This window comes from Capra hircus, chromosome 9 (genome assembly GCF_001704415.2).
Source record: "Capra hircus breed San Clemente chromosome 9, ASM170441v1, whole genome shotgun sequence".
NCBI lineage: Eukaryota > Metazoa > Chordata > Mammalia > Artiodactyla > Bovidae > Capra > Capra hircus.
Genome location: NC_030816.1, coordinates 7,290,650 through 7,312,978, shown reverse-complemented (window position 1 = coordinate 7,312,978; position 22,329 = coordinate 7,290,650). Strand labels below are relative to the sequence as shown.

At 37.7% G+C, this 22,329-nt stretch overlaps 1 protein-coding gene across 1 annotated transcript in view; it reads right to left on the bottom strand.

Annotated features, from left to right (window-relative positions):
* BCKDHB (branched chain keto acid dehydrogenase E1 subunit beta) overlaps positions 1–22,329 on the bottom strand; it is a 261,887-nt gene that overhangs the window by 64,348 nt on the left and 175,210 nt on the right. The window contains exon 9 of the mRNA XM_018052910.1: positions 2,369–2,455. Within this exon, the coding sequence (XP_017908399.1) occupies positions 2,369–2,455 (87 nt within the window). The remainder of the gene's footprint in view (positions 1–2,368; positions 2,456–22,329) is intronic.

The window sequence follows — 22,329 nt, the reverse complement described above, 5'->3', positions numbered from 1 at the left end:
AACAGGCAGACTATTCAGAGATACTATGCTGATTATATTTTGCTAAAATTCACTTTCTATCCTTTCCATTTGTACAAGTAATATCTGAATTTGGCAAAAACAACTGTGAACATTTTCTAAATCTTTTTCGTATTAATAAATCCAAATTCGAATTCCCCAAAACATCAAATGAAGATCCCTCTACAGATTTTACATTGTTGCCTTAAATCATTTTGTGATTTGTTGGTAGAAAAGTTCTCACATGGGAAACAGAGAACATTTTATAATGAATCCAAAATTTCTATCTTCCTCCTGTGGCAGGAGGGGTACTCCGAATAAAGCATGTGCACTCAACATTTACTCAAGACTCCTATCCTAGACCCAAATCTTCCCTTAATTTTAAAATTGGTTCAATCACGAGCACTGTGAATGACAAACACTCATCTGTTAAAGGAACACAGTTGGTTTGGCTTCAAAATTTCTCAGACCTCAGACACTCAGGATCAGTGGGCATTTTGGGAGTCTGAGTATTACAAGGTATGGTCTTTGTTTTGGTGTCTTCATATTATGATAAAAAATATGACCATATTCTGGATCATCTCTTTCACAAACTTGATCACTGATTATTATCATATAACTTCAGGATCTGATTTTGATACAGTGTTTATGACCTTGGTGTTAACTTTTTACACTGACTGTATTTAGCTCATAATATGATACTCCTCAGACTAGAATTCACTGGTTTACTCTTGGAGCCCGAGAGACAATTTTCCTTCAACACAAGTCCACATATTTTTCAAGACCAGTAGACACTGAGTTAGATAATCTTTCTAATTCTTTTCCACACTGAATCATATGTTACATTCTATTTCAGCTTATAACAATTAATGGAATTCAAATTTTAAAAGCATATTTAGAGAAATCAGATTTTAGTTATAATTTCTAAATTCTATGCTCTACTTATTTTCCTTTTACCTTTAAATGATGGTGAAATTTTTGAGATGACAGTAAGATGATATTCAGTGGGCAAAATGAAACAGGCTGTCAAACAGAGGTTCCACTGGCAACAGCCAGTTCCTCTCATTCAAATGGGTTTAGTGGACCACATATTAAGTAGGAATCAGAAAATCCTAGTTTCTTTTTCCAGTTTGCCTTTGACTTGAAATGGAATCTTGGTGTTAGTGATTCATTCTTGCAAGCCTCATTTTTTTTTTTCTTTCCAAAGATAGTACATTACATTACTCATGAATAAAATGCACAGTAAATACCAGGTATTCGTATTACATAGTGATAAGCAATACGCTTCAAATTGTAGTCTCTATAATAAAGAAAACAAATCTACAAAACTCAAGTATTTTCTTAATTTTGTTAATGGTAATATATACAATATGTAAAAATAACAGCATAATTTTAATCATAATTATGAATTCTTTTGATCTAGTTTTAATGCTTAAATTTGATTCATCTAATTTTAAAATATTTATAACATTGTCAATTCATATTTAAAGATATTTTATTGGTAGAAATAATCAAGGTTCATATCTCATAATTTCATATCAAAATTTTAAAACTTAAACTCTTAAAGGTATTTTCAATGTATATGTATCTCAACACTAGAATCATCTCACCACCAGTAAGGTAAAATGTTTGCCAGCTACAAAGATACTCTAAATTTAAAATTCATGCAAATTTCCACTTAAAATATAGTTATTTAATTTTTTATTTTAAAAAATTGTAAAGATGAAACATTTAAATGATCTTATTCATATATAATTATAAACGTGAATGAAAGTTTCAAGTAAAAATCCTCTAAAGAGGTCTGTAGAATTTTTTCCTGATAATCGGCATCTTAACTGAATACTTTTTAAAAAGAGGCTTTTAAACCATTTCTAAAGTGTTCAATAGCATAATGTAATGCAGTTAATCAAATTAATAAATTAATCATTGACTGTAAAATTATTTGCTGAATTTAAGTTACTGACTTTTGACAGATTCTTTTTTTTTTTTTGGTAAGGTGAAGGCTATTAAAATCAGTCTTATAAACCGTTTCCTGATAAGCTTTATCATGAAAAGTTCTATCAAAAGAGAAACATCACATTCAAATTTAAGAGTTTGCTTTTCTGGTTATCCTAGCAAACATAGCCCACATGATTTTCTTAAGATCATTTCAAACTTCCTTCTTCCTATTATGGAATTTTTCAGTTTTTAAGATTTTTTTAAGAAGATGTAATCAGACCATTATCTGAAGGACAGTGAACAGGAGTCAAACGCAAAAATGTACATTTCTAAACAGTGCATACTTTTACGTATTGTGATAAGTAATTTTGTTCTTGGAATAGACATATGCAATTGCACAAATGCTTACATCAGTGCCAAAAAGTTACTCTACCTGAACCGTTGAGCTGATCTCGGAGGCAAAGCCGCCCGTCAAAGGAGCCTCGTGACTTACTAGCAGTCGCCCTGTTTTGATCACAGACTGAAAGAGAAAAGGAAGTCTGAGACTGAAGACAACTCATATTTCAAGTATACAATGGTAGTTTTAAGTAATAAAAATAGATTATTTATATTCAATAAACAATTTAAAATTAGCATTTCAATTTTATGCCAAATAAGTAGTAACTCCCTTTCAACTGGACAGTTGTTTGATTTTTGCACTGCTAAAAAAGTTTTCAGTAGTTTAAAATCCTATGGCAAAAGAAAAATGAGATTTGTAATTCTATGTATGTCATTAAAAATGTACTTTTGTGCTATAAATGGAATTATTGTATTCCAAATTTTCCTGAGTATTATTTCTTTTCATCATATGACTTTAAGAATGAAAGTGTCTTTTTGTCCATTTGGGAACATATGTGCACATATATAAGTAGTCTTAGGACATTTTTGTGTGGGTGCCGAGAAGGAAAACATAAAAATAGCATGTAAAAACTGTAACAAAGGAAAAGCTCAAGCCACTAGACATTAAAGAAAACCAAGCAAGCAGAAATCAGCAGGAAAGTAAAAGGCAATTACAACTCTCTTCATTCAAGTGCACTGAAATTTGGTTAACGACCACAAGTCCATTTTAAAGTAGAAAATGTCACAGACAATAAGGACCTATTCTCAACACTGGCTTAGTGTGGTGTGCATGGCATACTCTGTACAATAATAAATCAAAAAGTAGAGCTATGATATCATAGCAGGATGCCAGGGTGGCGGAAGGTTAAAAAATATTAAAATCAACAGCAAGTTACTGCTTAAAATACGTCACACAATCACCATATTACAAAGGAGAAGTTGTAATTTCTCCTCTACATTTCCAATCAGTTGCTATCATCTTCTTTAAATTCTACATTACTATTTTAGAAACATGAAATAAAAGCCTTCCAAACAAAAAGCTTACAGGCAGAGGTCATTTGAGTGCCCCTCACTTCACTGCGCTGTGCACGTAACTGCAGTTTTTACAAACTGAAGTTGACATTGTCAGATGATGGTTAGCATTATTTTTTAGCAATATTTTTTTAATTAAGATAACATACATTTTTTAGACATAATGTTATTATACACTTTATAGACGACAGTGTAGTGTAAGCATAATTTTTATATGCACTAGGAAGCCAAAACATTCATGTCACTCGCTTTATTGCGGTATTTGCTTTATTTTGGCCGTCTGGAACCGAATCCTCAATATCTCCAAGGTATGCCTGTGTATAAATTAAAAATATTTCCTTCATTCTAGGCAATTAAAGTTTAGAATTTCAAGAGCATGCAGCAGTTTCAGCCTGCAGATGTAAAACTCCAAGATATGGCCAGTAGCCACGACAAAAATAAGTTACTATATCTACTATGTAAATAGTGACTGAAGAATGTAAAATTTTATGAACACTTTAAAGAACACCATCGCCTACTAATGAAATATTAACCTTGGAACATGTTGGTTTTTGAATTTTATGACTATGATTAATTATGCCAGTGTGAAAGGCACAAATTAAATTTTAAAGCACCTGGTTAGAAATATAAAGCCAAAAATATTCCACAATCAGGAAAAAAATAAATGCATTCTCAAAGCATTTCCTAAAAAGGTGTCCTGACTTTAAAGATTGCCTATTCAATAAACCGATTTGACAATCAAACCTTTCTTAAAGCTCTGAAACCCAGAACTCTGCCAACATAAGAGGGTCTAAGAATGATACAGTCAAAATCCATCTCAGCTAGACTGTGCAACCTAGCTAGTGGGTAGAAATGAGAAACATCTATAAAAATGCTGTAATTATGTTCAAACCTCTTACAACAGAGCTGGTATTTTTTATGTGAACTGAGTCTTATCCAAGATCAAATGACAAACTTGAGGATGCTCTCAAAAGGCTAATAAGCAGCCAAGGCCAGTGGCCTACCCTTCCTCTAGCCTGCAGAAGGTAGCAGGGACACTAAGCACACGCACATGTACTCAAGGTAGAAGTTTCCAACCTGTGGCGTTCATACGGCATGATGCGTAAGCAGAAAAACTCTGTCAACAGGGAAAAGCTAGATAAAACGAGATACATCAATACGCAGAGTATTATACAGTCATGAAAAAACTGAGGGCATGCAACAGTGCCTGTGATAGCTAGTTGATAAAATAAGCAAATTGCAGAAGAGCATCATCTCATTTTTCTGAAAAGCCACCACCTCATTAGTGGGGACACCAGTAAATATAGCCATTTACATTGAGCCAACATGTATAAAGAGTCTAGAAGAATTTATTCCAAACTATCAAAACTTGTTTCTCCTGCACACTGACAGTGAAGGGAGTGTGGGGGGAAAAACTTTTGCTTCTCTTTTTTACTGTCTGTGAAAAGTATATTTATGTTACTGAAAATATTCTCAATAAGTCTAAAATAAATAAAAACAAAAGGAAGGATCTTTCAAATTGATGCTGAAGGTAACAAAGGCATGTGATGTTGCAGTCATAATCTCAAAAAAATAATATTTTTATGTTATCTTAGGAGTAGCTTCAGATACAAGGGAACCCTGAGATCCCAAACTCCACCAGCAAAGAGGCAAGTGAAAACACAGGGAGTCAGCCAGCCCTGTGCCAGGCTCTGTATGACTAGCTGAATGTCAAGATCACAACCAGCCCATCTCTTGACCTTCAAGCTGGATCCCAGACAAAACGGGAAATCAGCTATTAGCATCAGAGAAGGTGAAGTTCTTCAACACCTCTGCAAGCATGTTACATAAAAATGCAAGTTCTTGAATCAGGAGTTATGCTGACAGTTCTGAAAGTAATTCTAGAAATTTTTTAAAACACCAAGACTTAAAGGGTAGACACAAAATGAAATGTTAACAATGCTGCGAGTCTACGGAAATTGTCAAAGCACCCGAACCAGTGAGAAAGTGAAGCTACAGCAACAAGGGAGGAGTCAGAAATAATAATCAAAATCCCTAAACCACTGATTATCACAGCGGTTGCTCTGTGTTAGGCTCTGAGCCTAGTCTTTTAATTTATTTAACTGTGACTGCACCTAAATTTAATTTCTGCTTCTTAAATTCATCTAGTCCCTGAAAAGTATTAAAATGTATAAAATAAAATTACATCAAATTCTGAAAAATGCCCAAGTATAGACAAAACATTGACATTTTCAAAAAAATAACATCCATCATAAAAGGCTGAGTCTATAAACAGAATTCCAAGATTTTGTAAGGTCCATAAAGAAGGCTGAGTGCCAAAGAATTGATGCTTTCAAACTGTAGTGCTGGAGAAGACTCTTGAGAGTCCCTTGGACAGCAAGGAGATCAAATCAGTCCATCCTAAAGGAAATCAATTCTGAATATTCATTGGAAGGACTGATGCTGAAGCTGAGGCTCTAATAGTTTAGCCACCTTATGTAAAGAACCAACTCATTGGAAAAGATCCTGATGCTAAGATGGAAGGCAAAAGGAGAAGGGGGCAGCAGAGGATGAGATGGTTAGACAACATCACTGATTCAATGGACATGAATTTGAGCAAACTCCGGGAGATAGAGAAGGACAGAGGAGCTTGGAGTGCTGCAGTCCATGGGGTCACAAAGAGTCACACACGACTTAGTGAACTTAGTGATCACTGAACAAGTATAAATTCAACTTGGTATGTGCTTTTTATCATTCATAATTTTAACTTACTAAAATTTCTGACGATAGCTTCTTCTCTATTTTAGAAACTATTAACACTGTTAGTATTATAATAATGAGATCACTGCAAATATACAAAGTAAAGTGTTACTCTTTCCATGCTTGGTGATTCAACTAGACATTCTGATTAAACTACATCTTCTGTCAACTTTAACAGGCATTTCATTTTCATACATTAAGGCACACTGATATCCAGCTGCTGGGAAATTTTTCTAGCCAAATTTAGCATTCTGACCTACTTAGATAGTAAAAATATGATGCCTTTCAACAGAGATAGCCATTAACCTTTTAAAAATAAATCACTGTAGATATAAACACTAATAAGGGTTTACTAGTCCCTTTCTTTGAAAAAAAAAAAAAAGTGATATTTCAAGTTTCAAGTTTTCTTCTGAGATAAATGTAATGCTCCACTCAAAAAAAAAAAATTTAAGAGTTTTTAAAAAACTTTTCGATAGGAAAGCTAAACCTATCACAGCCAGGAAAGATCACATAAGGCTGGATTTTCCAGTATCTGCTTCTTCAGCTTCTTGCCACTGAGACCTGTTCCAGGATCCTGGCCTCAGCCAGAGGGAGCAGTAATGAGTTAGAGACGCTAATGGCACCAGGAAAAGCTGAGCCAATTCAAGATGAGGACCCCAAATAACATGTCAGTGTCCCCTAGTAGTCATAGTTTAGTCACTAAGTTGTGTCCGACTCCTGCGACTCTGCCAGGCTCCACTGTCCATGAGATTCTCCAGCAAGAATGCTGGAGTGGGTTGCCATTCCCTTCTCCATCAGTGTTCCTTACCAGAAAACAAACGGGCTTTCCCTGTGAGGGCCGGAGAAATTTGTCAAGAAAACTTAGAAAGCAATTCTGAAAGGCAAGGAGTGAAACAACCTACGGCCGTCAAGTCTGCCCTGGGTTTCTCCCAGAGATTCTCACTCTTTCTGTCGTCCCCTCCCCCAGGGCATCAACACGAGGGGAACTATGAGGAGCCACCAAAAGGTTAATGCTGAATACGCAAGGACATTGCAGCTCAGACGGCAAAGAATCTGCCTGCAATGTAGGAGACCTGGGTTCGATCCCTGGGTCGCGAAGATCCTCAGGAGAAGGGAATGGCTACTTACCCACTCCAGTATTTTTGCCTGGAATATTCCACGGACAGAGGAGCCTGGTGGGCTACAGTTCACAGGATTGCAAAGAGTCAGACACGCCTGAGCAACTAACACACACACAACCAACAGATCACAGCACCCCTGCTCTCAAAGAACCTTCAAGATACCTTGTTCCTAGTTTGTTCCTGACTTTTCCCCATTGCCCATCTTTTGCCCAGACATCACTACTAATGGCCACAACGTCAAGCTATCTATGTGGGACATCTAGCCCAAGGCTTAGACTATGGGAGACACTCCAGGAAAGTCAACTAGCTAAAAATTCATTAAAGTAATTAAACTATATTAAGTATGTCCTTCTTTAATGTCTTGAAGCTACTGCTTTCTTAGCAAAATCTACTTTCAAGATAGCACAATGGCATACTTCAGCACATCCCAGAACAGTGTCTGTACAAAATAACAGACTCTAAATTGAGGACATTTTAATGGAGCTTTAACAATAAGATACCTGTAGTAATAGCAGAGTTGAGAAGTTAAACTCTGTTAAAATGATTGCACAGATTTTGGCTTGCCCAAACACGGGACATATGTTTTAGTGAATGCAGCCTTTAAAGATTTTAGCACAATCCAACCAGGAAAACTGCTAAGCTGTCATTCCAGGAGAAAATGATACAGAAAGGCAGACCATTAAGCTTGCATATGTCTGAAAGTGCAACACACATTCAAAAAGAAAAAGTGTATTTTTTTAAAAAAATCTCTGATTCAAAACCTATAGCAAGATCCTCTTCCTACTAAGTAAATCAACCTGACCTACACCAAGTTCAGTGGCTTATTCTGATGACTGACAAGATAAAGTAGGAATATTACACTGGATAGGCAATTTACAGCCCTTTTAACATTTTTTATCTGAATATAAAGATAATGAAAAGCAAAAGAAACCTCAGAGCTGGCCTTTACTAGTTCCTTTCAAAACCAAATCTGCTTATAAATACATATGAGCAGAAGAAGAGTCAAGTTGCATCTTTGTTTCATTAATCAAGAGCACGTCCATAACAACTAAATAATCTAGGAGCATTAAGGACATGATTTTAATTAGCCCCAAATATCACTAAGATAAATTAAATTTTTGAGACGTTTTCTTGTTTAGTAGCCAAGTGCATTCGTCACATTAGCTGAAAAGAAACTTCACAATCAGTCACAGGCTAACAAATGCATTCATATATGCCTAGTAACTACTATTAATCTGCCAGAGTGTCACACACAATCAGACCACTGGCTGATATTCCTCTGGAGAAATACCAGTGCTGAAAGAGAAGGAAGAGTCATGAACTCCAGGGAAAGTTCGGAAAACTCCATTTTGGCAAGGCTATTAGTAATGGGGTTAGAAAGAGTTTGGTATCATAGGAAATTGGTGTAAACGGAGAAAAACTAAATCCTTAGAGCTTTCTCACCCATGTGGAAAAAGGAGGTAAGGGAGCAAGCAGAGCATAAAGAGAACTGAATAGTCAACAGAAGAAGAATGAGCAAATCACTCTGACAAAGGCATAAAGGGTTTGGGAAAATGTCAGACAACTTCACTGGTTCACTCTTGCCTGAGTTACTGGCATAATCGGAGCTGACGAGCCTAGGAAAAAAACACTTTTGCAAAAATTAAAAGTGGAAGTCTTTCTGAAAGTTATTTTAAAGCATGTCAGACGAACGTTCTGCCATCACTCAACCTTACCTTCCCAGTTTGTGTCCTTATGGTCCCTCCAGGCTCCAGGCACATCAGGCTACTCGCTAGTCCATGACTGTGACCCATACTTTCCTACCTCTGAGTTTGTTCCCCAAATTCTGGAGGCTAACCGTGACCTAACTCTCTTTCCAGCATCATCTCACACAACCCCTCCCTCCCTGATCCCCTCAACTAGCTAGGCTTTTCCTTATTTTAAACCCTATGTTACCCTTTTCCTTTTTTCTGATCATATTATATACATATTATATACTCTTGAGAGTCCCCTGGGCAACAAGATCAAACCAGTCAATCCTAAAGGAAGTCAATCCTGAATATTCATTGGAAGGACTAATGCTGAAGCTCCAACACTTTGGCCACCTGATGCCAAGAGATAGGAAAGATTGAGTGCACGAGAAGAAGGGAAGGACAGAGGATGAGATGGTGGGATGGCATCACTGACTCAATGGCCATGAGTTTGAGCAAAGTCCAGGAATTGGTGAAGGACAGGGAAGCCTGGCGTGCTGCAGTTCATGGGGTCGCAAAGAGTTGGTGATGACCGAGCAACTGAACAACACTATTATATACCTCCAAGTAATCATTTCCTAATAGAATTTAAGGTAGCCAACAAGGCAAGGATATTCTGTGAGTCTGAAAGGGTTCAGGGCAAGAATCAGGCACTAGGTCAAGGCAGCACTCACTGCCATACCTCTCTTAGGAGCATCAGCAATTTATCTTCTAGGAGAGCCCTGAGTCCATCTGTCCCATTACCAACCACGCTCAAAACCATAAATTCAAAGATGGGGACTCTTATTCAAACCTGTGTCTACTGCAGAACACAGCACATGACAAAATCTCCATTAAATTGAGCAAACTGTGCTCATTGTATTATTTGGGGATAAACACATATGTTATTAAAATTAAAAGTTTGAAAAATTACCTAAACATCTTTTTTTTGCTTCTTCATGTGGGGATTTTTTTTTTTAATAGAGGAGGTGTGTGTATCTCTATACTGTGTATACTGTGTATCTCTATACTCCGCCAGCAGACTCCAAATCACTCAAGAGCACAAAATTTAGAAAATATCAAGTATTCCGTACCTAATTACAATATTTAATATGCAATTATAAATGTAGATACTCAATAAATGTTCTTAATATTGATTTTTTTAAAGCATTACAGAGATATAAATGAATCACCAACAAGCTTCCAATTTTCCATTGCCTTGAAGCTGTTGCTACTGCTGCTGCTGCGAAGTCGCTTCAGTCGTGTTCGACTCTGTGCGACCCCATAGACGGCAGCCCACCAAGCTCCCTCATCCCTGGGATTCTCCAGGCAAGAACACTGGAGTAGGGTGCCATTTCCTTCTCCAGAGGGACTAATCATGCTATAAAAGGCATTGAAAGGGAAGTCCTAAAAATTAAGTCCCAATCATCATTCTAATTCTAGTTAAGGACTACCCTGGGCCAGCTCGGCCTATTTCTCCCACTCTGGATCGGTTTTCGAATAGGAAGTTAGCAGTACTACATGCATTTCTGCTTTTGCAGGCATCTTTTGTAAATGCGTGACTGGAAGAACACACGCAACATTTCCTTTCCTTGGTACTGAACATAAATTTTGAACATAAATTTTCTTTCCTGTTGACAAGAGCTCACATACCATGTGATAAAGGTATTGGACTGGTAGATGTTTATTAGATATGTAGTGAAACATAGGTAAACTTAAGTAAATATCTCTTTAAAGTTCTTTTGTTTTTCCGTTTGCCCCTTTAGCTTAAACAATCACCTATGGGGATCAACATAATTTTGTGTGTGCCAAAACAAATTCTGAAAGATTAAGGCAGCCATTTCCCATGTTGTTTTCTAATCTTCATTTTTATCACTGCCCTGTCTTTTTTCAGTGAGAATTAAAATGCTTCCATAAACTTACACCCAATCTCCACTACAACTCCATTTCTTTTTATGAAAAGGAGAAATTACAACATGTCATTTGAATATTTATTGACCTCCATGTTGCAGAATTTTAGAAAGCTGCTCACAAAGACAATTAAAAGGCCAAGCTGAGGGACTTCTCTGGTGGTCCAGCAGTTAAGAACCTGCCTGCCAATGTACGCGCCACGGGTTTGATCCCTGGTGTGGGAAGATTCCACATACACTGGGACACCTAAGCCTGGGCGCCAGAACTACTTAACCTGGGCTTTAGAGCCCATGAGCCATAACTACTAAACTCACATGTCACAATTGTGGACGCCCATGCACTCTAGAGATCGTGCTCCAACAAGAAGCTTCCACAATGAGAAGTGCCTGCACCCCCCACTCCCTGCAACGAGAAAAAGTTTACGCACAGCAACGAAGACCCAGTGTAGCCAAAAACAAAATAAAAATAAATTCATTTGTTTTAAAAAGTCAAGCTGTACGTTGATGCACAATCAGGGTGTTGTGTCTCCTACAGCTTCTACTCTTAGAGCATCCTTAGCTCTTCCAGGCTTCTCTCAAGTGTGCAATACACGCGTGCTAAGTCGCTTCAGTCATGTCTGAGTCTTTGCAATCCTATGCATTGTAGCCCACCAGGCTCCTCTGTCCATGGGATTCTCCAAGAAAGAATACTGGAGTGAGTCGCCATGCCTTCCGCCAGGGGATCTTCCAGACCCAGGGATCAAACCCGCATCTCTTATGTCTCCTGCACTGGCAGGTGGGTTCTTTACCACGAGAGCCACCCATCAAGCCCACTGGCAGGAAACATTCAGAAGTACCACGCACTTACATCTTACTGTAAATTGCTTATATTCTTGTAATACATGGAAAGTGGTAGTACGATTTCTGTACACACTGCTTGGCAAATCAAGAACCTGATTTAGCAACAAAGACCATTGATGGGGCCATTTCATTACATTTATTATTCACTAATTTAGGGAGCAGCCATGAAATTAAAAGACGCTTACTCCTTGGAAGGAAAGTTATGACCAACCTAGATAGCATATTCAAAAGCAGAGACATTACTTTGCCAACAAAGGTCCGTCTAGTCAAGGCTATGGTTTTTCCTGTGGTCATGTATGGATGTGAGAGTTGGACTGTGAAGAAAGCTGAGCACCGAAGAATTGATGCTTTTGAAGTGTGGTGTTGGAGAAGACTCTTGAGAGTCCCTTGGACTGCAAGGAGATCCACAAGTCCATTCTAAAGATCAGTCCTGGGTGTTCTTTGGAAGGAATAATGCTAAAGCTGAAACGCCAGTACTTTGGCCACCTCATGCGAAGAGTTGACTCATTGGAAAAGACTCTGATGCTGGGAGGGATTGGGGGCAGGAGGAGAAGGGGACGACAGAGGATGAGATGGCTGGATGGCATCACCAACTCAATGGACATGAGTTTGAGTGAACTCCGGGAGTTGGTGATGGACAGGGAGGCCTGGCGTGGTGCGATTCATGGGGTCGCAAAGAGATGGACATGACTGAGTGACTGAACTGACTGCCTTTCATTCAAGTAATAACTTGTTACCATGCTATTATATACATATTGACGGAAGAGGTTGATAATTCACAGACAGCTTATGTACCTAGTTTAGCATCTAGGTTATGATTATGAGCTGAATGAAAATTCCATATACGGAATTCTATTTGCTTCACCATTTCCACCATTTTTAAGTACAGGTCTGTGGCATTAAGTGTATTCATAGTACAACCATCACCACCATACAACGCCAGAATTTTTTTCAATTTTTTTCCCAGCTGCAACTCTGTACCCATTAAATAATAACTGCTCATCCTTCCCTTCCCCTAGGCCCTAACAACCACCATGCTACTTGTGTCTGTATGAATTTGTCACTATTCTAGGAACCTCACCTAAGTGGAATCACACAGTATTATCCTTTTGTGACTGGCTTTCTTCCCTTAGCATTATGCCTTTAATGGTCATCCATGTTAAAACTTGTGTTAAAATTTCCTTCCTTAAGGCTGAATAGTAACCCATTAGAGTTATAAGTCATATTTTGTTTATCCATTCAGCTTTCAGACTCTTCTGGCTATTGTGAATAATGCTTCTATGGACATGAGTGTACAAATATCTGTTTGAGTCTTGGCTTTCAGTTCTTTGACGTAGATACCTGGAAGTGGAATTGCTGATCACATGGTGATACTATGTTTAATTTTGAAGGAACAGCCATACTGGTTTCCACAGCAGTTGTACCATTTGACATTCCCACCACCAAAGTACAGGGGTTCTGATTATTCTACATCCTCACCAACACTTGTTTTTGATTTTTTACTGTTTTTATAGTAGCCATCCTAATGGGTACGGGGTGTTAGTTCATTGCGGTTTTGAATTACATTTTCCTAATGGTTCAGTTCAGTTCAGTCGCTCAGTCGTGTCCGACTCTTTGCAACCCCATGAATCACAGCATGCTAGGCCTCCCTGTCCATGACCAACTCCTGGAGCTCACTCAGACGCACGTCCATCAAGTCAGTGATGCCATCCAGCCATCTCATCTTCGGTCGTCCCCTTCTCCTCCTGCCCCCAATCCCTCCTAATGGTAAGTGATGTCTAATAATCAATCACTTTTTAAATCTTTTTAATTGTTGAATCAAGCTCTTTGACTTTTATTGTTGATACAGATGGTGTTTTCTAAGTGCTTAATGCATTGAATATCTTTAATTGGTCCCTTCTGGGGACCAGAAATAAAATCTTCTCAGAATATGATATACCCTATAAAATATATATATATATATATATAAGCAAACTCAATTGTTAACTATGTCTTTTCTGAAAAAGCATTACATCTGGTTTCCTCACAAACCTCTATTTTGAAACATACACAAGGACATTTTTTCCTAAGATGATTTATGTCACATAAATCCTTTGCCCAGTTGATTATCTAAGACAGCACTCCTATCTTGAAAAATCTTCAGTGGTAAGACAGCTAATTGGAATCACAAAGATAACCTGTAATCAGTAATGGGACCTTGGTAATCACCATCCAAGGCAACAACAGAGTCTAGTTACATATTATATAAGCTCAGAGTCCCATCTCTTTGCTCCATATTCTTCCAATAACTAGAAGATAGAATAATGTCAACTAAGACAGTCTGAAACATTGGTACAAACCAGAAAATCACTGTCATCATCATATTTGAGTATTACACACAATTTCCCAATTATCTTTTAATGTTGTATAAGTTTCAAAGGTCACTGGTTCATGTCAAAGACAATTTATTGAGCCACTCACATGTGCCAATACTGGTAAAACACAGAAGAGTTAACCCAGGTCCCTATAGGACTGTAATATGGGTTGCCACAATGTCCTAGAACAAAACATGCTCAATAAAGAAAGAAATTAATTTAAAGGTTGTTTTTTTCTTTATTTTGGGGGGCTCCAAAATCACTGTAGATGGTGACTGCAGCCATGAAATTAAAAGACGCTTACTCCTTAGAAGAAAAGTTATGACCAACCTAGATAGTATATTCAAAAGCAGGGACATTACTTTGCCGAGTAAGGTCCGTCTAGTCAAGGCTATGGTTTTTCCAGTGGTCATGTACGGATGTGAGAGTTGGATTGTGAAGAAGGCTGAGTGCCGAAGAATTGATGCTTTTGAAGTGTGGCGTTGGAGAAGACTCTTGAGAGTCCCTTGGACTGCAAGGAGATCCAACCAGTCCATTCTGAAGGAGATCAGCCCTGGGATTTCTTTGGAAGGAATGATGCTCAAGCTGAAACTCCAGTACTTTGGCCACCTCATACAAAGAGTTGACTCATTGGAAAAGACTCTGATGCTGGGAGGGATTGGGGGCAGGAGGAGAAGGGGACGACAGAGGATGAGATGGCTGGATGGCATCACCGACTCAATGGACATGAGTTTGAGTGAACTCTGGGAGTTGGTGATGCACAGGGAGGCCTGGCGTGCTGCAATTTATGGGGTCGCAAAGAGTCGGACACGACTGACCAACTGAACTGAACTGAACTGAAGGCAGAACACGAGAATTGATAATCAAGTTATCTTTGGTGAAAACAAATTGTTTTAAATTTTAAATTTCAACCCCTAAGGTCTTTATAAAAATAATACAGAAAAAAGTGAATTTTTCTCTCTTAATATAAACAACTACTAATACTCTTTCCCTTTCTATTCATAAGTCTCCATTTGGCAAGCTTGTCTCAAGTGTTGACGACAGAGAGAAATACTATGTCTGGCCATCATAAGAGTCTTAAGGGTAGAGACTGACATCATCCCCTGAGTTCCCAGCATACCGTGAATAAAGAAGTGGCCCTAACCAAAACCAAGATTGTCAGCCAGTTACATTTTACACTGCTGATTTAGGCATGTATCGAGGGTACAATTTTCCCTGAAGCCATCTGGTTGTCTACTAAGGTAATACTTCTCTAAGGAATGATCAGAAGTATAAACACTGCTACACTCTGCATCACCATGGATAAATGCTTTTATTTTCTAAAACCTGGTCCAAAGCTGTTGGACTAAATGGATTTTTAGTCCATTACGAAAAAAAAAATCATGTGTAGCTCATAATACATGGGCAAAGCTTAAAACCTTTTGGGTCTTTTTTATGACTCAAAAAGGTGGTAAAGGAAAATTCATATGATATTTCAGCAAAAGTTATACATATATTTGAGTATCTATAACTAAGATGGTGCAGAGAGAAATAAAGTACATAAACTTCATCCTTTCCTTTTAACCAAGAAGATGGGGAAAAATTATTTCTATGACAGGTGGATTCAGGAAAATAATTCCTTTAGCAGAAATAATAATATCTGTCTACAAAACATTCATTAATTACTTGATAGAGTAGCTGAGGGGTAGAGAGGCATAGAAATCTCCAAGTCAAGAATTATAGCATCAAATTTCCATACTGAAGGAATATGCATAAGAAGCTAAGATGCAATAATAATAGTTGTCCAGAAATACAATTCAATATCTAAAAATAAATTTACACCTAGACTTAAGCCTTTTTTTCAGGGAAATAATTCTGAAACTTTCTTTACTTTCTTTCCTTGTAAACTACAAAAGTACTAATAACCCATTCCTGTTGGATTTACACATCTCCATTCTAAAACTCTTTTATTGATAAGAACTAATAAAACAGAATAAGATGATCATGGCCATGATACCACAAAAGTGAGACATACCTACTACAACTTAGGCTATAAGTGATTTTTCAAAAAAAAAAAAAAGAAACCTTTTTTTGAAGAGTAATACAAGAAGATTTTATGCTCGGTAACTTACTTTATCATAAGTTCATCATTTTGCCTATCCTCCAACATCACTAATCATCAGGGAAATGCAAATCAAAATCACAATCAGATAGCACCCATACCTGTCAGAATGGCTACTTATCAAAAAGAAAACAAATAACAAACACTGGCCAGAATGAGGAGGAAAGGGAACCCTCTACACTGGTGGTAGGAATGTAAATTGGTGCAGCCACTGTGGAAAACAGTGTAGAGGTTTCTCAAAAACCCCAAAATAAAACAGCCATATGATTCAGCAATCCCACTCTTGGTATATATCCAAAATATACATAAACACTAATTTGAAAAGATACAGGCACCCCAATGTTTATAGCAACATTATTAACAATCACCAAGATATGGAAGCAACCTAACTGTCCTTCAACAGATGAATGGATAAAAAAGCTATGGTATACATATATATACCATATGCTATGGTGTATATGTGTATATATATATATATATATATATATACACACACACACACACAAAATGGAATCATACCTTGCCGAATAAAAAGAACAAATTTTTTTGCCATTTGCAGCAAGCCTGGATGGGCTTGGAGGATGTTAAGCTTAAATTAAATCAGTCAGACAAAGAAAGACAAATAATATATAATATCACTTATATGCAGAATCTAAAACATAAAACAAACTAGTGAATATAACAAAAAAAAAGCAGGCCTGCAGATACAGAGAACCAAGTAGTGGTTAGCAGGGGCGTGGAAATATAGGGGCAGGAGAGTGGGGAGTACAAACTACTGACTGTAAGGCTACAAGGCTGTGTTGTACAATGTGGGGAATAGAGCTAATATTTTGTAGTAACTGTAAAAGGAGTACAACCTTTAAAAATTATATATGAAAATAGAAATTTTTTAAAAAAGAAAAAGGAAAAATATTGAAACACAGTTGTACACCTGAAACAAATATAATGTAAATCAACTATACTTCAGTTAACAAAACTGTATTATATCCATATAATTAAATACTACTCTGCAATTTAAAAAAAAACTATTCATTGTAAAGCAAATATACTCCAATAAAAAAAATTTTTTTAAGAATTATTGAGTTAAACAATAATTTGACTATATCTCAAAATATTATATAGTGCATGATTCCTTTTATATGACATTCTCAGGAGCTCAAAGTTATAGTGACCATGAACATGTCCCTGCTTCCAGAGATCAGAAGTAGAAGATGTGGTTACAAAGAAAATGCTCAAGAAAATTTTTTGAAGTTATGTAAATATTATGTATCATAAAAATCTTGGTGATTATAGGAATCAATAAATGTGCTAAAACTCATAAAACTATACACTAAGACTATATTCACAAAATGCTTACATAACCAAAAATAAAAGGGAAAATGAACCAAAGAGAAATAAATTATTATTACAGAAGAGAAAATCATTACTAACTAATGAAAATGTTCTAGTGCTGTAATAATTTTTAAAATAAATTAAAAAAATAAAAATATAATGGTACCCTCATCCATTAAAATCACAAAATAATTTAAATTTTAATTCTGACAAGCCTATCATAAAATCTTGCTGACACTGCCTGACATAAATCCTGTGAGGAAGACTGGGAATATATTTAACAAAAGCTAGTAACAGTCCAGATTCCTAGAATAAGCAACATCAGTTCTAAGATTTATCCTCAGAAAAGAATTTTAAAGCTGTAAAATATTGGACATCTTGGTTTAAAGTGACCATGTGCACAGCTATTAGACAAGAAAAAGAAATAAAAGGAATCCAGGTTGAAAAGAAAGTAGTAAAACCATTGCAGCTTGCGGATAACGTGACACTGTATATAGAAAATCCCAAAGATGCCAGCAAAGAAACTATCAGAACTAATAAGTAAATTCAGTAAAGTTGCCGGTTTCAAAACTGATACATAGAAATCTGCTGTGCTCTTATACAGTAACAATACCCTACCAGAAAGAGACACTACAGAAACAATACAAATTACAATTGCATCAAAAAGAATAAAATATCTAGGAATAAATCTAACCAAGGAGACAAAAGAACTATCCTCAGAACACTATAAGACACTGACGAAGGAGACTGAAGACAGCACAAACGAAAGAAAGCTATACCATGGTCATGTTTTGGAAGGAGTATATTGTTAGTCACCACACTAAACAGGGCAATCTACAGATTCAGTGCAATCATTAACAAAATAACAATGGTGCTTTTCACAGGACTGGAACAAATAATTTAAAATCTGTATGAAAACACAAATGACCTTGAATAGACAAAATAATCTTGAGAAAAAAACAACAAAGCCAGAGTTATCACACTCCATGATTTCAAATTATACCACAAAACTCCACTAAACAAAACAACATGGTTCTGGCAAAAACAAACAAAATACAAATTTAAAAGAAACTGAACTACTGTCTCATACCATATACAAAACTCAACTCAAAACAGATTAAAGACTGAAACATATAAAACTCCTGGAAGAAAATATAGGTAGTATGCTCTTTGGCATCAGTCCTAGCAATATTTTTTTGGATATCCTTAGGCAAATGAAACAAAGCAAAAATCAAAAAATGGTACTACATCAAACGAAGAAGCTTTTGCACAGCAAAGGAAACTATCAACGCAGCAAAAAAGGCAACCTACTGAATAGAAGAGGAAATTGACAATACATCTGATAAGAAGTTGATATTCAAAATAGACAAACAAATCATAAAAAAGTATGAAAAGCGTCAGTCAGTCAGTCATTTCTAACTCTTTGTGACCCCATGAACGGTACTCTGCCAGGCTCCTCTGTCCATGGAATTCTCCAGGCAAGAATACTGGAGTGGGTAGTCATTCCCTTCTCCAGGGGATCTTCCCAATCCAAGGATAAAACCCAGGTCTCCTACATTGCATAAAACTCAACATAAAAAAAAATAAACAGCTCAATTTAAAAAGTGGAACTTGAACAGACAGACATTTTTCCAAACGACATACAGAGAACCAACAGGCACAAGAAAAAATGCTCAGTATTACTAATCAATGGGAAAACGCAAATCAAAACCACAATGAGATATCACTTAACACCTGTCAGAATGACTGTTATCAAAAAGACAAGAAATAACAAGTGTTGGTGTGGATATGGAAGAAATCTGCAATCTCTTTTCCATTTATGGAAATACCATAGTAATTCCATGTCTGGGTATTTTCCCAAAGAAAACAAGAATGTTAATTCAAAAATATATATGCACCCCTATGTCTGTTACAGCATTATTTACAACAACCAAGATATAGAAGCAACCCAAGCGTTCATCAATAAATAAGTGAATAAAGAAGATGTGATATACATAGATAGATAAAATGAAATATCCTCAGTCATAAATTAATAATAATCCATTTGTGACAATATGGATGGACCTAGATGTATTATGCTAAAGTGAAAACGTCAGAGAAAGACCAAAGGATTTCACTTATAAAGCTAGACAAAAAAAAGAGAGTTTCGGGTGCATGATTCCATTTATACAAAATTCCAGAAACTGCAAACTAATCTTCAGTGACAATTTGCCTGGAAATGGGGGGTGGGTGGGACAGGGAGTGAAAGGGACCCCTGATGGACACACTCACTAACTTGATTGTGGTGATGGGTTACAGATGCCCACCTGTCAAAACTTATCAGATTGCACACTTTGACCTGTGCTAGTCATCATTTGCCAATACTTTAGTAAAGCTGCGAGTGAAAAAAGAAATTAAATTAAATTTTAAAATAATATAAATAAATGTATACTAAAAAAAATACAAAATAATCTTATGAGGACTTCCCTGGCAGCCAGTGGTTAATACACTACAATTTCAGTGCAGCGGGCACAAACTAAGTGTCCCTGGTTAGGGAAGTAAGATCCCACATGACACGCAGTGTGGCAAAAAATATATTTTTTTAAATTTCAAAAAAATAACATAATTTTATATATCATGTGTATGTATTGAGTCAAAAGAGTTAATTTTGTTTAAAAGGACAAAGCACTTTAGAAATATTCTATTTAAATGCTTTCCACAGTTATCATACATTACATACCATCTAAAATCAGGGGCTTCAATAATTCAGGCCCTTGAGTTGGTAGGGCTGGCAGTGTAAGAGAAGCTCTTCCCCGTAAGCAGAGCTTATGTCCCGAATGACAAGGCTGGAAGCTGCAACAGTTTACCCTCTGGCTTGAAAATTTGTGCAAGGTTATCTCCTAGCTACAGAGAGCAGACTCAATGTAAAGCCTCACCCTGCTTTTCGGCCGAGGAGTCTGGACAAAATGATATCACCCCATCTATTCAAAGGTGAATAAAGGAAGCAAAACACACAATAAACCATACAGCCTATTAGGGGAAAAAGTGCTGGAAATTATCCTGATGACTCAAAGAAAAAGCATGCCTCTGAAAACCATCTGCTGGGGATCTAGGAGAGCATGTTATCTATTGTGCATTCAAGAGAATATAAGACCTAAAAAAAAAAAAAGGATATATGCATATGTGTGACTGATTCACTCTGCTATACACCTGAAACTAATACAACATTGTAAATGAACCATTCTGTTGTTGCTGTTATTGCTGTTGTTCAGTCATTAAGTCATGTCTGACGCTTTGTGATCTATGGACTACAGCCCACCAGACTCCTCTGTTCACGAGACTCTCCAGGCAAGAATGCTGGAGTGGGCTGCCGTTTCCTCCGCCAGGGGAGCTTCCTGACCAGGGATCCAACCTGCATCTCCTGCACTGGCGGGCAGATTCTCTACCACTGAGCCACCAAGAAGCCCCAAATCAACTAGATTCCAATTAAAAGAGAGAGGGGAAAAAAAAACCACAAGATCTCACCTCCAAGAGACAGAGTCTACAGATAAGACCTGGCATCTCTTGAGGGAACTAAAACCACACTGTGTTTGTGTGTGTGCTAAGTCACTCCAGTCCTGTCCAAACTCTGTGACCCCATGGACTGTAGCCCACCAGGCTCCTCTGTCCATGGGATTCTCCGGGGAAGAATACTGGAGCGGGTTGCCACCCCCTTCTCCAGGGGGTCTTCCCGACCCACGGATTGAACCTGCACCTCTTACATCTCCTGCACTGGCGGCCAGGTTCTTTTACCACTAGTGCCACCTGGGAAGCCCACTGGAACAACTAAAAGCCACCGGGATAGCTGAAACCTACAGTGGTGAGAAGGCAATGGCAGCCCACTCCAGTGTTCCTGCCTGGAGAATCCCAGGGACGGGGGAGCCTGGTGGGCTGCCGTCTATGCGGTGGCACAGAGTCGGACACGACTGGAGCGACTTGGCAGCAGCAGCAGTGGTGGTAGTTCTGGGTACCTGGGTCTCTGCCCTCTGCTTGCCCAGCATTGTGCTACCCACTCAGTGGAATTCAAAACTACCTGAAGAATGAATGAGTATGGATAAACTTGCTTCCTAAAAGTGTCAACAACAACAACAAAAATACAGGGGCAAGAGTTAAGAGAGGATGGCAAGATGACGAAGCAGTACAACAGATAGGAGCCTTCCATGGGTTCCCCGCATCCCTGCGGACGCCTGAGGACCACGACCAGAAAATCTGGGACAAGCATCCTCCTCGCCTCCGTCCGCTGTCCCTTTTCCCAAGAGCCTGCTGTTGCTTGAGCTGGAGCCAAGAGGAAAGGAGCATGAGGCGGAAGGGATCCAGGTGTCCGGGTCTGACAGCAAATTAAAAGATAAGGCACAGAAATGAGAGACTGCCGATGAAGCAACTTCCTTTAGCAAGAGACACAAAACCAGTGTTTCAGAACCCCAGGAAGGAACGTGAGTAACAGAGTCAACACGCAAGGCGGGGTATGGACAACCAGAGAACACCGTCTCTGACTTAGGTGGTCGAACTCTTTTTTTGTTTGTTTTTTAAATATGTGAAAGCCAAGCAAAATATGTCTCCAAGCTGGATTTTGCCCAAGCGCTTGCAACCTATACTTTAAGGAAACATCTTTCTGGCAAGACGACACTTCTTTTCAAATGTCAAGATGTTCTCTCTGCCATGTTATCTTTACCCACAAAATTATACACTGAATTAGGCAGCCTTCCATTCTGGTCTTCCCAAACATTTTGTGGATACTGACCCGTGTAAACATCCATTTCACTGAAAGTAACATTTAGCAGAACAGACTCAGTGTTTCAAAAGAAAGATATTTGAGCGTTTTCTTCATCACGTGTTTCCAAAACCCAGAAAAACAATAAG